The sequence below is a fragment of the Pteronotus mesoamericanus genome, unplaced genomic scaffold, assembly GCF_021234165.1.
Source record: "Pteronotus mesoamericanus isolate MK-2021 breed Mesoamerican mustached bat unplaced genomic scaffold, CSHL_Meso_final scaffold_1066, whole genome shotgun sequence".
NCBI lineage: Eukaryota > Metazoa > Chordata > Mammalia > Chiroptera > Mormoopidae > Pteronotus > Pteronotus mesoamericanus.
Genome location: NW_026555299.1, coordinates 948,764 through 965,552, shown reverse-complemented (window position 1 = coordinate 965,552; position 16,789 = coordinate 948,764). Strand labels below are relative to the sequence as shown.

The window sequence follows — 16,789 nt, the reverse complement described above, 5'->3', positions numbered from 1 at the left end:
GCTCACAGGGCCCTGGGCCGGCTCCATGCTGTGGGGCCAGCGTGCTTTCTCCAGGGCCGGGTGGGGAGGGAGCCGCGCTGAGGGCTGCCACCCCCCCACAGGGAAGGGTGAGCCAGCAGGGGAGGGCATGGGGGCGAAGTCCCACGGACTCACACAGACCTGCCTGCCAGGGTGTTCTGATCCCTCGTGTCCCACCCTTGCTGCTCCTCTGTGGCCTCTGCCCCCTGCGACTGCCCCCCTCTCTCGCCCCCTCCTCCCATCAGGGGCATCGGTTGCTATAAAGAAAGGAGCAAATTACATGCGCCACCCTCAAAGGGAGACCTAATCCCAGGCACGGCCACTTTTCCCCCCTGGTCAGGAGGAAGCAGTTCTCCACACAAGCACTGTCCACGTGGTTGAAATGCGCCATCCCTTTAAACACAGAAATTCAGTCTCTTCTGCCATTGTAACCACTTTCCAACTGCGTGGCATGCCCCTGAGCCTCCTTTAAAAGAGGACAGTGCACCACTGACCCTCTCTCAGGCCTTGGAGACACACACAGAGGGTGTCCCGCCTGGGCGTCCGTGGGCCCGAGGCCTCAGGGTGAGGCGGTGTGCAAGGTGTCTGCCCAACCCTGAGGGCCCCAGAATCTGGGTGCTCTGAGGCCTGCGGCCGCTTTGGGACACTCTCTCACTCCCAGGCTCTCGGCCTCCACTTCTTGCCACTGGGTCGTCGGGAGCAAAATGCTCAGAGGCTTCTGCCTTATCTTTTCTGGTCCTCCCAGGCTGTGGCTGGGAGGCCAGAGAACACAAGACACCAGGCTTCACCCAAGGGGTCGCCTGTGTCAAGGGTCCTGCTCGCATGGATTTGGCCAGGACACTTGGTGGCCCGTTGGTGCTCTGGGGCTCCACTCCTGCTCCACCCATGCGGAAAGGTGCCCCACCCCAGACACGTGGAGCCTCCTCCCTCGCGGGGAGCTCGGTCCGGCCCGCCCCCAGCCAGCTGTGCCATCGTGAACAAATTACGTGACCCCTATGAGCTTCAGTTCCCCCGTCTACAAAGCAGGGTGCTCTTGGGCCCCACTTCTCCAGGTTGATGTGTAATAAATCACCAGAAAACCCAGCATTGTTGCCATTTATTGCTGTCGCCAGCATTGGGGTCGTAACCTACGGATGATCACTTTAAGCCTCATTGAAGTTTGTTGTGTTTTGTTTTGTTTTGTTTTCTTTAACTGATTTATCAGGTCTGGAGGGCTTTTTAATGATTTATTTCTCCCATAACAACAGAGGACTCATTCTTTCCACCAGCTCTCCATCCTGGTCGGTCCCTGTGACCTCACGTCCCTGGCATCTGAGCACTGGGAGGGTCCTCAGTAAATGCCTGGTAGACAAATGGGGAAAGGCAAGACCACACGGGGTGGAGGCGGGGGACGGACAAGGTGCACAAACTATTTTAAAAGAGACTCTCTGTGCCGCAAGAGCACCCATGAGAATAATTTTAATGGGGAAGCTAAGGGGGAGAGGTGTGGGAAGGGAGGGACGCATCAGGGGAAGGTTCGGGGAAGGTTCAATTTACAGAAGGTGGCTTCGAACTCCCAAGCAAGCACCTGGTTGGACTAAGCGGTGCTGACCCTTTCTAGGCATCGAACACCCAGGTGCCTTTGGGCTGAAGCTAGAGTCCTGGTGAGCAGTGAAGCAGGGATGTAGGGTAGGGTCTGGGTGGGGGGGTGTGAGGCGAGGCCTGGCCCGCCGCAGTCCTGCCCTGGCCCCTGGGAGCTTCCCTCCCTGTGTCCGGGCCGGGTGGGGGTTAATGCTATGGCCAGCAAGGAGGCCTGGCCGGCCCAGCAGGTCGCTTGAGGGCGCTCAGTGGGGCAGTTGGCGTCGATCGGCCAGGCCCCCGCGGCCCAGCACCTCCCCGCTGAACTGGTAGGTGAGCTTCTTCTTGACCTTCTTGACCTCGCCCGTCTTGCCGTAGTTGCGCAGCGCACGGGCCATCTTCTGGTAGGTCATCTTCTTCCGGTTGCCCTTCTGGATGCCCCAGCGGTGTGCCAGCGCCTCCTTGTGCTTGGACGAGAACTGGAAGGTGCCCTTGTCCTTGTCCACCCACCAGATGCTGTCCTTCATGTCGCCGCTGCGGAGCAGGTCCAGCAAGAACTGGTACAGGCGGATCTTCTTCTTGCTGCCTGTGTGTGGGAGGAGGTCAGCACCCCAGCACGGGGGCCCGTGCCCACCACCCCAGGTAGGGGGGCCCCTCGGGGGTGTCGTTAGGGAAGGACAGGATGGGGGAGGTCCACAGGGGAACCAGCCCCCCAGCCCTACGCCTGGCACGCACCCACTCGCACCCAGCACAGGGGTGCAGACGTGCACACGCCCGCCCACGCTCAGGCACAGAGCGGCCTGGGTGCATGCCCCACTCTCTTGTGCACATACAGACACACACGGAGGTATAGACGGTCATAGATTCTCCCACCAAACACACAGGAACACACGCATTGGCAAACGTTCACACTCATGGGTACACACACGCTCAGCTCTGCGGTGTGGCTGCCGCGTCAGCTGGCCTCAGCTGGTGTGGTCTCGGGGCACAGATACGGCCAGAATCGGGCTGGGGCTGGGCCCCCTACCTGTTTCCCCGTGCAGGAGGCCCGGCCCCGGCTCCAGGCATTCGGCCTCCCCGTCAGACACCTCCAGCGGGGGGCTCTGCCGCTCGCCCTCCTCCTCATCCGTGCTAGGCTGGGCGGGCGACAAGGAGGGGTATGGGAGGCACACGCGGGGTAGGTAGGGGACCTGGAAAAAGCACCGAGGTCAGCAAGGGACGTTCGAAGCTTGGGCTGCAGGGCAGGGGCGCAGAGTGAGAGGAGAGGGAGCGCTGAGCGCGGGGGTCGGCCGGGCCCAGGGAGATCTGGGAGAAGCTGAGGAGGCTGGAGGTCGATCAGGTCACACGGGGTGCAGGTGCTGGGGACGAGGGGCTGCTGAAAGCCCCCCACGCCGGGCTGGGCGCCCTGGTTCAGGGCCGGGTGGCCCAGGGCCGGGGCCCTTTTTTCTCACACACAACGGTAGCGTGTGGACTAGCGGGGGCCCTGGGTGAGCAGTGGGGCTGAAGAGGGCCCACGAGTTGATACCAGTGTTAACTCAGCGTGAAAGCGTGACGAGAGCATGAAGGGGCCGTGGAGGTCGGTGAGGGGAGGTAGAGGTCCGTGGAGGTCACTGACCAGCATGAGGGCTGGTGGGGCTGAGGAGAGTCAGTAAAGGGGGTTGGCGGGGAGAGGGAGGGACCAGCAGAGGTCAGCGCAGGTCAGCGCTCAGTGACTTGGATGGCAGATCCATCAGGGGCCAGTGAATGAGCGTTGCCGCCAGCAAGGGTCAGGAGGGCTCAGGACCAGGCGGTTGGGGTTCGGTGGATCAGTGGGGGCAGGGGTGGAATTATCTGGGCTCTGTCCATTGTGGGGCGAGAGGAGATAAGGGTGTGGGGTCATGAGGTCAGTCAGAGGGTCAGGAGGAGCCGTTGGGGCTCCAGCCGCCGTTGGCGCTGTGGGGCAGGAAGCCGGGTTGAGTAAGAGCCTGTGTCAGCTTCCTGTGAAGCCCGGGCCTCACCACAGGCAGCGGGCTCCGCGGGCCGGGCCGGCCACACGCACCTGGTGGCCGAGGCCGGCGTGGGTGGGCGCCATGGGGGTGTCCAGCACGTGCATCTGCTCCAGCTCCATGTGGCGGTAGAGCTGCTGCAGCTGTGGGGGCTGCACGCTCTGCAGCTCCGTGAAGTGGTTCTCGGCGAAGCTCTCGAACTCGCTGTGCACGTGGTGCGGGTGGAAGTCCCAGTAATGATCTGCGGGGTGCGGCCGGGCGGCGCAGCGGGGGCCCGGGGTGGGGGCCGGCAGAAAAGGCGAGACAATTTAAAAACTAAGAATGCCAGCCCGGCTACAAGTTGACGTCAACCATCTAACCACCCAGCTTGTTATTTGACCGTCCCCATTTTACAGGTGAGGATGCTGAGGCTTGGAGAGGCTGCACACGTAACGTGCCTGCAGTCCAAGGCCCCGGCCAGGGCAGAGCCCAGCCCCAGGGTGGGAGCTAGTCCTGCATTCTCAACCACATTCCCAGTCTGCCTCCCAGGCGGCCACAAGGACGCAGGCTTTTGAGCCAGAGTCTGAATCCTGGCTCTGCCATCTAATTCCCGTGTGACCTCAGGCACGTGCATGGACCTCTCTGGCCTCAGTTGACTCACCTGTGAAATGGGGATAATAACCACCAATGAGTTCACATTTGTAAAAGTCCAAGCCCCACAGCAGGACTTTGAGGAAAGCTGATTCCTATCCCCCTCACCTCCAATTAAGACCTCCTGGTGGTTCCTGAGCTGACCGGCTACCCAGCCACATGGTCACGGCCTTGTCACATGGCCAAGGTGTGTGACTGCAAAGTGACAGGGCTGACATTCTTCACACACCAGAACTAGCCCAGGCTCACAGTGCTGCCCTTTCAAAGCCATGTCCTTGGGCAGCTGTATCTGAGTTCCAGTGAGGTTGCCAGGGCCCGAGGTTTTCCTGGAAACTCCCCTACGGGTGCTTTCAGCATCTGCGGTGGGTGGATTCGCGTTTGGGGAACAGCCACTGGGAGCCCTGCCCTGGGACTCGGGCAGGTCTTCCACGCGGTTCCTCTGGGCACCTCTTCCACGAACAAAACCTGCCACATGTCTGAACACTTCCTGGGTACATTTTGGGGTCCAGAAGAAGGTGTGGTGATAAAGTGACAAGAGGGACTTTCTTATGTGACCCAACGGCAGAGTGTACAGGATGCTAGGCCAGGGCTGTGCCCCGGGGACAAGCATAAGGCTGGGCAGGGGGACCACCTGCCCACTGTGTGTCTGCGTGTGATGGATGCATGTCTGTCTGTCTGTCTGTCTCCCTCTTTTTTTCTCTCTGGGGCACAAGCACAGCCCCACTCACACATCCCTAAGAAATGACATGCATTTCGGGGGAGCTCTGTGGTGGCTTTGCCATGTGACCCCAAACCTCTCCTTTCAAAAGTCAGAGACCCAGCTGGGTAGGACTGACACCTCATCCACGGATGAAGTCATTTGACTCCTCAGCCCCGACTCCCACCTCTAAGAGGCTGCAGAGCATAGAGGAGAGAGAAATACACGACTTGGGAGCCAGGCAGAGCCGGGCGCCAGTCCTGACTCTCATTTGCCGTGGGATGTCACGGCCAGGTCCTTGGACTTCTCCAAGCCTCAGTCCCCTCGTCTTTAGGTTGGGGCTAATGTGCCCCCCATCTCCTGTGCTTGTTGTGAGGATTAAATGAGCCTCCCAAGTGCTTAGACTAGAACCTGCCTCAACATGAGACTCAATGAACATTTATTGTTATCATCACTACTGTTACTCTTTTATCCTAACGAGCCTGGATTAGCCGCTGAGCAAAGGGCCGATGCTCTGAAATGTATGTATTTCCTCCTCTTCCCCCTGTTCCCATCACCTCAGCCAGTGTCCCAGAGAAATAGTTTCAGGGGCCCCAGCTGCCACTTTCTCCCGGAGGAAGAAACCGGTATCAAGCCACAATGGGCACGGCTGTGTTTATTCAGCTCTGTGCTTCTCAGGGCCTAGACCCAGGAGGCGCATCACAAACACATCCCGAATGACTGAGTGGGTGAGTGAGTCCTGTTCTCTCAAGAGCTCTCTCCGGCTCTTCTCCACAAAAGTCTAAACCCAAAGGGGAAACAAAACAACACTTAATTTGTGCAGTGGCCTTGTCCTGAGATAGCACGATCCAGAAACTCTCCACTTGCGGCGGAGGACCTGGCTCTGTCCATTAGACACAGGCCCTTTGGGGGCTCTGGGATTTAGTGAGCCGATCCGGGTTCCTCTTTAGCTGGAAATCCACCCTCCCGCCCTACTCCTGGCCCTTCCCACTTCTCCTTCCCCCACCCGGGCTGAAGGGCGCGGATCGTCATAGAGTGCCCCATGGATCCTGCGCACCCAGCCCTGTCCTCCCCCTCACTCTCACTCCACTTTGGGGTGGGGGGGAGCCCAGGTGTGGGATGAGGGCCCTGATGGCCCCTCCCTCCTGTTCCCCACTCTGTTCTGGCTCCACCTGAGACATGGGCTCAGTCTGCTGGCCCCAGCCTGAGGCCAGCACTTCCCACAGCGGGTCACAGAAGGCCCCCCTCAGAGTCATGTGGGGAGCTGCAGGTGTGGGGCCCACCGGAGACCCACTGAGTCAGGGGTGCTGATGAGGACTCTCGGAATCTGGAATTTAAGAGGGTCCTGAGGGTGTTCCTTTGCTCACTGAAGGTCGGGAACCCCGCCCCTGGGTGCCCTGAAAGCTGCAACGGAGACTCTTGAGCTATAACTAAGATTTCAAAAGGCCCAACGGAAACCTCCCCTTCACCCCTGATTTGGGCACTCAGGCAATTATGTAACCCACGCTGCCGGGCGGGCAGGCACGGCCCCAGCGCGGGGCCCTCTGGGGAGCAGGGCAGGTCCGGGGGAGTCCTTCTGAGAGCAAAGGTTAGCGGCCTGGGCTCCTTGGACCTCGCTGCTAGATGACTGTTCGTGAGGGCATTGCCTTACCCCCTTCTGCCCCGTCGACGGCCCCCAAGGCCATCCTGCGCTGAATGGCCCCCTCGCGTGATTCTCTGCTCCTCCCAAGAACACGCAGCCCTGGCAGATCTAGAGGTAGCTGTGCATCATCCCCGCTGTAGCGTGTTAGGCACCCAATACATAGTAAGCCTCAATCAATATTTCATTAAATGATCCGTACAGGTTAACTTTTAGTTGAGTGTGTTTTTAATGTACCAGGCACTGTGCTAAGTAACTTCGTCCGCATTACCGCATTGAATCCTCAGCTTAGCTCTGACCAGGCGCCGAGGGAGGACCCCGATGGCCCTTCCCCCCTGTTCCCCACCTCCGTCTGGCTCCCCCTGAGACCCATGGGCTCACTCTGGTGGTCCCAGCCCAAGGCCAGCGTTTCCCAAAGGGGGTCACAGGAGGCCTTCCTCACAGTCACTTGCAGAGCTGGAAAAGCCTTCAGGTTTGGGGCCCACCAGCTGGCCGCTATACTGTTATCTTCCTTTTGTACAGCAGGGAACTCTGACTCAAGGAGATTAAGTCCCTCGTCCACAAGCAGGCGTTGGCACAATCAGGACCCGCATCTACCCGTGTGTGACTCTAGGGACTGAACTCTCAGCCACGCCACTGTACCAGCCCTGCGGAACAAGACTGGTAATGAAGGCTCTAAGTAAGACCCTCTGTGACAGACTCGGCTGCCTGCCCCTACCCATCTGCCTGTCTACCACCCTCCTCCCCTCGCGCATCACCCCTTACCCGTTCTGCACCCACTCGTCACCGGCCGTTATCTACCCATAATCCACCCATCCGTCCACCCAGATGTCCAACACCCACCCATCCCCCAGCCAGCCAGCAGTAGCCCACTCATCCCAACCTCTCGTTTCCTCCCTCTAAACCAGCTCCCAACCTGGGACCAAAGTCCTAGCCATGCATTCCTATTCTCAGTCAGTTTTTTTGGTGTCACTAACAGCTGTGTATCTCCGGGACAAAAATAAACTGATATTCAAAGCAATCCCACACACAAAAAATTCAAGCCTGAAGTATCATTCAGTTGACGTTATCTCCTCAGACCAAAAACCCCAGCCTGAAGCCAGGGCTCCCCCAGGGGAGCAGGAGTAAGAACAAGGCAGAGAAGGAAGATGGAGAATCAAGAAAGCAAGAGTGGAGAAGGAACCCCAGGAAACCACAGACCACTGGACGAGGGCTCCTGAAGGCCTGCCTCCTGCACACTGTTCAGAGGTGGAAACGGGTCCAGAGCAGGAGGCTCCAGGTCTCAGGGAACTCGTTATTGTCTACCTCGGATCCTGGCTATTAGGGTGTTAGTTGTTTCCCTTGTTGCAAAGACAAGTCCACAGGACCTAGCAATGGGCCTGGAACGTAAAAGATGCTTGTATATATTTATTGGATGGATAAATCAGTGGGAGATGGATGGAGGGTTTGGTAGATGGAGGGAAGGACAATTGGGAAGATGAGTTAGTGGATGACTAGATTGATGTGTGAATAAATTGGTCGATGGTTCGCAGTATAGGAGAATGAAAAGTATATGGAAAGATGGATGGATGGATGGATGGATGGATGGATGGATGGATGGAGAGAAGAGGTCTTTCTTTGGGACTCTATTTCCTTTACCAGTCCCATTGCAGAAAGCAAACCCCATCAAACCCAGTAGGACAGCTATTACCCAAAAACAGAAAACAACCAGGGTCATTAAGGAGGTGGAGAAACGGGAACCCTCGTGTGCTGTCGGTGGGAATGCACACTGGTGCAGCCACGGGGGAAAAGAGTGGGGCGGTTCCTCAGAAAACGAAAAATACAATCGCTACATGATCCAGAAATTCCACGTCTGAGTATATGTCCAAAAGCACTGGGAAGCAGGCACTGGAAGAGACGTTTGTACACCTATGTTTGCAGCGGCATTACTCACAATAGCTAAAAGCAACCCAGGAGTCCACTGGCAGACGGACAAACAAAATGTGGTCTATACATACAGTGGAGTGTCATTCAGCCCTAAAAAGGAAAGGAATTCTGATACATGCTGCAACATGAAGGAGCCTTGAGGACACTGTGCTGAATGAAATAAACCAGACCCAAAAGGACAAGTACTGTACGATTCCACTCACGCGGTACCTACTGTGGAGAAACAGAAAGTAGAATGGCGCTTGCCAGGGGCTGGAGGGAGGGGCCGTGAGCGGCTGGAGTGTAATGGGGATCGAGTTTCAGTCTTACGAGGTGACAGAGCTTGGGTGTGGGTGACAGCAAAGGTCACACGACTGCGTGAGGGCACATACTGCTGCCGAACTGTACACTTAAAAGTGGTTGGGAGGGTACATTTTCTGTTATGTGCATTTCATCACAATTAAGCCTATTCTGTGAGCCCTGCCTTCAAAATTTATCCTGAATCTATCCACTCCTTCCTGTCTCTACTGCCAGCGCCTCTGTCCAAGCAAAAAATGAACAAACAATAGGTTACATTAAAAAAAAAAAAGATGTAGAAAAGCGTCAGGCTTCACAAGAAAACCTCTGGTAACCAGCGGTCAGCAGAGAAATACTTTTGCATGTCTAAGAGAAAAAATGATTTTTGAACCCAGATTTCTATGCACAGCCAAGCTACTAGGAACCAAGCGAGAGCATAGATTAAAGACACGAGGTAAAGCAAACAACCGCAAAACATTACTCCCCACCCTTTCTTAGAAAACTGTACTGATAAGGATAACAAACCCTTATAGTATAACATTCACTGCTCTAAGCATTTTGCATACAGTAAGTAACTCAGTCCTTACAGGAATCCTGTGAAGTGTCAGAGAAGGCTGAGGCACTGCAAGGGGATGTATCCTGCCCATGGTCGCCCCGGGTAGTAATGGGAGGTGGGGTGTGGCCCCCAGCAGTATTCTGGTCCTGGAATGAGGGCTCTTCGCCCTTCGCTTTGCTATCCCTTAGAAAAGCAGGGACGAGAACATACAGGTAAAGTGTGCCATGTGGTTCAGCAACAGTCACATGGTCAAAATAACGGAAAATTCAGATACAGATTTCACAGAAGTTACCGTACAGAGAAAGACAAATACTGTATGATCTCACTTATATGTAGAATCATTTAAAAAGAAACAAACATACTTCACAGAAACAGATCTCAGATTAGTGGCTGCCGGAGGCAGAGGGTGGGGTGGTGGGTAGTGGAATTGGCTGAAGGTGGTCAAAGGCATAAACTTCCAGTTATCAAATAAATATGTCCTGGGGAGGCAATGAACAACGTGATGACTATAGTCACTACTGCTGTATGGTGTGTTTAAAAGTTGCTAAGAGAATAGATCCTAAAGGTTCGCATCACAAGGAAAAAATTTTTGTAACTATACCAGGTGATGGCTATTAACTAAACCTGTGGTAATCATTTCACTGTGTGTGTGTGTTCATTATGCTGTACCCCTTAAATTTATGGAGTGTTATATGTTAATTAAGAAAACTAGAAAAAAAGAAATGTTACTAAATAATTATCTTGGTATGTGTGGAGGAATGTGTGTGTGTGTGTGTGTGTGTGTTATGAATGACTAGAAAGCCACGTTCTCATCTTTCATCGAACAAGTGAATAGACACTGCCCCCCTTTGAAAAGGCGCGCCGGAGGAGGCGCACAGATGCGCCGCAAGAGTTTTTAAAACATGCGACACCTGGCTATTTAGTCAGGGACACTGACCTCTTTTCTCTTAGATCGTCAAATAAAAAATGACAACAACCAACACAATAATAGCTGTCTGGTGTGAATGAATCAAAATTTTACCTTTTTTTTTTTTTTTTTTTTTTGTCAGATCGGCAAAAGAAACCAAGACAGATTCTTTGGTGTGCCACGGAATTTTAGTAATCAGTTTAGGTGCACTATGAGACAAAAACAGTTGAAAAACCACTGCTCTAAGCCTCTATTTCGAATCTGCAGACATACGTTTTTACACAGCACCGGAATAGACTGGAAAAAGTATCTTTAGTCTCTCTCTGATATGCCATGGATGTCATGAAGAAATGCCTATATGTTTAAGTAAGAAATAGCAAACGACAGAGCAGTGTGACAGACAATTTCATTTTTGAACGAGGAGACTATACACGTGTAAGTGCAAATATTCACAAATGTGCGGATTATACACGTAGAATAAAATGTGGGTGAGCATAGATGGAGGTGTTATCAGTGAGGAGCAAGGCCGGGACAAGGAAAATATTTTACGTGACATACTGTTGCATTTTAAAAAGTTTTGCAATAAGCATGTGTTAGTTTAATTATTAAAATTTAAAGATTTAGATTTCATTTAAATTTTTTACCACCACCACCCCCCCCCCCCCCCCCCCGCACGGAAGGTTATGCAGATCATGTCACTGTCCTGTTCACACTCTAAAGGCTCCCGCTGTGGGGGGCGCCACACCCATACCCATCCCGGCCTGCGGCCCCGTGAGGTCCGCCCCCCTCCGCAGGCCCCGGCCTCATTTATCTCCACCCCCACCCCTGCTCACGGCCGCTCTGGCCCCGGCCTAAGGCCCCCTGCCCCCACCTGCCTGTGCATGCAGGTTCCTTCTCTTCGCGCAGAGGTCCTCTCAGCGGCCGCGTTCGCAGAGGCCCTTGCTGGGCCCCCACATGAACGCAGCTCCCCGCGCAGACACAGCACATTACACCGCTCTGCTTCTCACAGGCCTTATGATCACACGTCTGCCTGTCTGCTTGTCACGGTCTCTCCCCGTCCCTGGACAAGCAGTGGCCTTGTCTAACCTGCTCGCCATGGAGCCTCCGGTGCCCAGAACAGTGTCTGGTGCCTGGCAAGTAATCAGAAGCTATTTGCTGGACGTGTGGGCAGGCAGGTTGGACAGTAAGTGTTAGATGCATGAGTGGCTGGCTGGTTCGCTGGCCGGTCTTCCCAGAGCCCTCTGTGCGCCTCCCTCTGCAGCGGCCCATCTCCCCTGCCTGGGGGACGCAGTAAAGCTACCACACCGTGTCCTGGATGTTGACTGGGCCTGGGACTCAGTATGTTAGCTCATACATTTCCGGCATCACCTCATTTAAGCATCACAACTCTATGCAGTATTTTCATTCTGTCAGTTTTACAGGTGAGAGGACAGGCTCAGAGAAACTAAGTCAGCCTCCAAGTTTACACACTGGTGAGTGACACAACCAGGCCAGACTCGGGTCCTGCCCCGGTGCCTTTTCACGGAACCTCGCTGCCTAAAATATAGGCCAAGGAGCAGGCAGGAACTGGGGGAAGGAAGTGGGGGTGTCTCTACTCGAGCCTGTAGGCGATGCCTTCCAACAGGCATTAGGAAGGGCCAGATCAGATGCCAGGAGAAGTGGGAACTGAGACACGTGGGGACACTGGAAGGGTCTCTGAAGATACTGAAGCTTCACAACCCAAACTGGGTGCTCAGGCATCTAATCAGGAGTCATTCCTAAAGCCCCACCCAGATATAAGGGACAGAGAACAGAGGCGTTCTCAAAAGTACTCCTCCATCAGCCAGCCCCAGGCCTAGCTCCTTTCGAAAAATAGGAACATCACTCCCATGTTACAGGTGGGAAAACTGAGGCTTCAGTGGACCCAAAAGAAATGCACCCAAATTTAGTGAAACTGCGAGGGGGTCAGGCTGGAGGCAAAAGGATCCCTAACGCTGGAAGCAATCCCAGGCAAGCTCAGGGTCCTGCTGCCTGGAGCCACCAGGGGGCGCCAGTCCTCAAGCCCGAGAGACCTCAGGTCCTGACCGCTAGGTGTGGGCGCTGGCCCCTGACCCCCGCAGGCCCCATCCTGGCTGGGGGTGCTGGGGGTAGACTGGATGAGGGAGACTCTCTCTATGAATTGTCTGGCTTTCTCAAAGAGAGGAGGCATTTCTTGTAGAATAATAAGTTTAAAAGGATGCAGAAGAGGATATTTTAAAGCCTTTCCAGCCGTGAGGTTGTTTCTAAAAGAGCCTTGCGTGTTCCCTGATGAGGCCGGAGGAACGTCCGCCCCTCCTCCCAAGACACGGCTTCCAGGTACGGTCTTTATAGGAGCTGCCAGGTGCGAGCTCCACGTGACGCGGGTCACAAGGTTTGGCATCCAGGTAGGAGAGCCCTAAGTTAGGACTCTCCGCGCGTGGCCCACCTGGGTGTGGCTGGTGTGTTGCGGCTGCCGCCGAGGCGCCTGCACAGTGGGGCTACAGGTGGGGCCGGCCCCCGGGTGCGGCCTTCCAGCGTGAAGCCTCGCTCAGCTGTGGCGCCCAGCGTGCCTCTCCCTCGGGCTGCAGACACACAGGGTCTGGGCTGCCCAGGTCTCAGAGCCCCAGTGAGGACCCATTAACTAGACTACGTCATCTTTGGTTCAGGGGTGTCCCTACCGATATGCCAAGACCTGGTCACAGTCCACCCCCACGGTCCCAGCACCTAATGCCTCTCTCTCCTCCCTTGAATCTGCTCCAGGATCCAGGCTGAGCCTTGGGGTGGGCGGTTACACCCAGACAGAAGGGTCCCTAGCCCAGGCCCCATCCTTGCCCCCACCCCAGCAAACAGCAGGGGGGGGGGGCTTCAGCCCCTGCTGAATAAGGGGACCCTCAGAGCCATTCTTTTAGCCCAGCAATGGTCAAACTGGGGTTCTTCTGCCCCGCAAGGAACACTCGGCAATGTGCGGAGACGTTTTTGGTTGTTGGGACTGGTGGCCCTACTGACACCTAGTGGGTAGAAGCGAGGGCACCACTAAATGTCCCACAACGTACAGGATGGGCTCGACACCGTAGAATTATCTCGTCCCAAGCGTCAACAGAGGCTAAGAAACTGCTAGTTCCCCATGGCAGGGAGAGGGCCTGCGCCAACAGTTCAGGGTAAGGGGGTGGCGAGGACAGGGGGGAGGGGGAGACACGGGGAGGAAAAGGCGCTGCGCCTGGAGCAGGCAGACCTGGGTCCCCCCAGCCAGCTGTGCGACCTTGGCCAAATCACTTCGCTCCCTAAGCCTGTGTCCTTGTCTGTAAAAAGACCACAAGGACTGGACGAGAAGATAAACGTGGAAGAACCTCGTGCCTTGGCGCACCAAAGATGCTCAATAAATGGAAGCTGGGGTGGGAGGTAGAGGGCAGTGTGGGGGTTTAGGGTGGGGAACGCACATCCCCTGGGAACTGGCTTGAGCCAATTCTCCAAAGAAGCCCTGGAAGCCATTTCTTCTTTTCTCTCTTGCCAGGCCCCAGGGGTCACTTACGCGCCCGGGCCAGGCTGGGGCAGCGGGGCAGGGAGGGCCTGAACTCACCACTGTGGCTCTCTCCATCACTGCTGAGATAGGGGTAATATTCGTGCGTCTGGCGTTGGTACAGATCTGTGTCATAGGGAACCAGGTCTTCCGACGGCTGCTGAGAGAGGAGGGTGTCAGGACTCGGAATGTGGCGGGGGGACCCCGGTCAGGCTTGCAGCCCCCCGCAATATGTTGGGTCCACACCGCCCTCCCAGACTGAGCCGCTGAAGCGGGCTCTCTTCTGCTTGGGCCTGGGAGAGGCCACAGAGAGCGGGAGCGGGGACCCGGGAGAGCAAGAGTCATGGCTCCTGCAGACAGGGACCCTGGAGGTCAGAGGTCAAAAGACCAGGGCTGAGGGGAGAGCACCGCCTCCCTTCACCCCCACTGCGCCCTCCTCACAGGCGCTGTGCACACGCTGTCGCACTCACATGCCGAGCCCCGGTCTCACAGACTCGCCCTCTCACATTCGCGCTGACCCCTCCACAGCCCCACTGCGTACGCACGCTCCCCACGACACGCGCACACCCACACGCCCACAGCTCCCACAGCTCACGCCCACAGGCGCCCTCACACTCACACTCGCACAGATACACGCACACCGTAGGCCCACACAGAGTCACTCGGATTCACACACGCAGGCACACGCTCGCCTTCAAGCACAGGTAACTCACCTCTGTACCTATAGCCTTCCACAGTCGCCCCCATCGCTCTTGCACACTTGTCCTTACAGCCCACGCGCTTGTCCTCCTGCCCAGGTCCCCCGCCCACCCCCGCCCTTGTTCTCCCTCCCAGCCTGTGCCCAGGCCCCAGGCCCCAGGCCCGCCCAGGGCCACCACCGATGGGATTTACAGCTTGCGCCCAGGCGGGCTGCGGGAGCCATGGGTGGCCAGAGCCTCCATCTTCTCACTGCCCCTCACCCACCCGCTTCTGACACCCTCCCTGGAACCCTCCCTTCCCCTCGGCCCCTCCCCCCTCTCCCCCGCCCTCCTCCTCCTCCTCCTCCTCCTCCGCCTCCTCCTCCTCCTCCTCCTCCTCCTCCTCTCTGGCACATGCACCGGGACATGCACACCCAGTCTTCCCAGCAGTCGTCAGGCCTCTCCCCACCCTGACGCGTGTGCCCAAGCATTGCACAACAGTCGCTGTGGCCCTCAGGGCTTGGACTGGGGGCCAGGGCTGCCTTGGGGGCCCACCCTCCCAGGAATGCCCGGGCAGCCCCTGAGGAGGGGAGAGGGGCTGAAGGGTTTGGCACGGGAGCCTAAGATGTGCCTCTGGCCCCTCTCTGTCTGGGGCTTAGGGGTTGAGAGGCAGGGTCAGAGAGGACGGCCAAGCCCCTGGGCCTATGACTTCCTTGAGACAGAGGTGGTTCTTCCTGGGACCACCTCCATCACCCCCGGCCTGCCCCGCACCTCCCAGGTTCCAGGCGGGGAAAGGTGGGGCAGGGCCAGGGTGGGCGGGCGGGGGCAGCGGGCTGGCGCTGTGTCCAGCCAAGTGGGGAGGCCAGGAGCCCGGCACGGGGGTGTCAGGCAGGGCAGCCCAGCAGCGGGTGTCAGGCCCGAGGTGCCGCCTGCCCCCCGGGGGCTCTGAGGCGCAGCTGGGGTGGGCAGCTGGGATGGGCGGGGGAAGGGAGCGGCCTCTAGGCCGGGAAAGCTGAGTCAGGTGGGCAGGCCCTGCCAAGGCCCTCCCCAGCCCCCCACCCAGGGCTCCCCACCATTGCTGAGTAGAGAGGGAGTGAGAAAAAGGACAGGTCCTTTCAGAGGAGCCCAAGGCCGGCACCTGCCCACGGCTGCCACGGTCACCCAGAGCAGGGGCAGTGGGCACCCGCACCAGCCTGTTGCCCTATCCTTCCTGGGCCCCTGGTCCTTCTTCTTCACCTCCGACCGCAGTCCCTGCCCTAACTCCTGTCCCACACTCGATCAGATCCTGCCCCAGGCCCAAGATGTCCCCAGCCCTGGCCCCCACCCTCTTCTCCCTCATCTCCAGCCCTAGCCCCAACCCTAACTGCAGCCCTTGTCTCTGTTGCACCCCTGGACCCTGCCCCTGCCCCAGACTCCGGGGGACCTGTGGACCCAAGGCCCAGACCCTTTTATCAACAACCGTGTCCTCTGTGCCAGGCCCCAGGCCAGGCGCTGGGGACCCAGACCTCGGGCAGCCTCGGTCGCCAAGGGCTCCCAGGCCATAGGCCGAGACCTCTGGCCCGTTGCCTCCTGCTCTCACAGCTTTACTGTCCTGGGGACCAGCTTTCCCCAGCCAGTCTCCCCATCGCCTCCCTCCTCCGGCACCTCTCTGCCGCCGCCCTCACCATCCTCGGCCCAGTGCCCTGCCCTGGAGCTCAGACCTCGCCCGAGCCCCATCTATAAATAACCATTCAGGCCCCACCGATCACAGCCCCACCAAGGGCCCAGCCTCAGCCCGCCAGGGCATGCTCTGACGACCCAGTGGCCCTCTCGCTGGGTCTCAGGCCAGGAGCTCTGGGGAGGAAACACCGACTTCCCACTGATAGCGAGCCAGGAGGGCAGCCTGTGGGCTGGCGGGCTGGTGGGCAGGCGGGCGGGCGTCCGAAGGCCGCAGGCTGAGCTGGTAGAGGAGTTCCCAGTACTCACAGGGGGGACGAGGGGAAACCCTTCCATTTTGCACGCCTGTAACATCCAGCCGAGCTCCGAGCCGGTCGGGTCCCCTGCCTCGGTGGGGGCCAGCGCAGAGCCCCTTGGGGTGGGAAGCCCCGCCAGGGGCTGGACGGGCTCGGGCAGCGCAGGGCTCGGGCCTGCCCCCAAGCTACAGGAGCCCTGCGTGAGCCCCCTCCCTTGACATTGCAGGGCCAGCGCAAGTTCCTGATTTTATCGAAGGGCCTGCCACTGGAAGATAGTCCCCTTGGGGTGACATCACTGCCCCAGCCCGTTTGCATAAATCTCTTGCGCTACAGGAAGTCTCTGGCCGGCTGGGGAGGCTGGGGCAGGTGGTGCTCCAGGGGCTGGCCTGGGAGGCTCTGGGGGCCAGGCCCCCTGCCCAGAGGAAGCGGGGACTGTGAGGGGCGGCCATGGGGGC

General features: G+C 57.7%; 1 protein-coding gene across 2 annotated transcripts; it reads right to left on the bottom strand.

Annotated features, from left to right (window-relative positions):
• Positions 1-1,124: 1,124 nt before the first annotated feature.
• On the bottom strand, positions 1,125-16,565 carry SPI1 (Spi-1 proto-oncogene). 2 transcript variants are annotated; one of them, XM_054587179.1, is made up of 5 exons: positions 16,348-16,565; positions 13,766-13,865; positions 3,614-3,801; positions 2,603-2,765; positions 1,125-2,161 (listed from the first exon to the last, which is right to left on the bottom strand). In XM_054587179.1, exons 1-5 carry the CDS (start codon positions 16,390-16,392, stop codon positions 1,842-1,844), a joined length of 816 nt encoding a protein of 271 aa, XP_054443154.1. In that variant the 5' UTR covers positions 16,393-16,565; the 3' UTR covers positions 1,125-1,841. The 2 variants fall into 2 exon arrangements, with proteins under 2 accessions (XP_054443154.1, XP_054443156.1); XM_054587181.1 differs by having other exon boundaries at positions 13,766-13,862.
• Between the last annotated feature and the right edge of the window lie 224 nt (positions 16,566-16,789).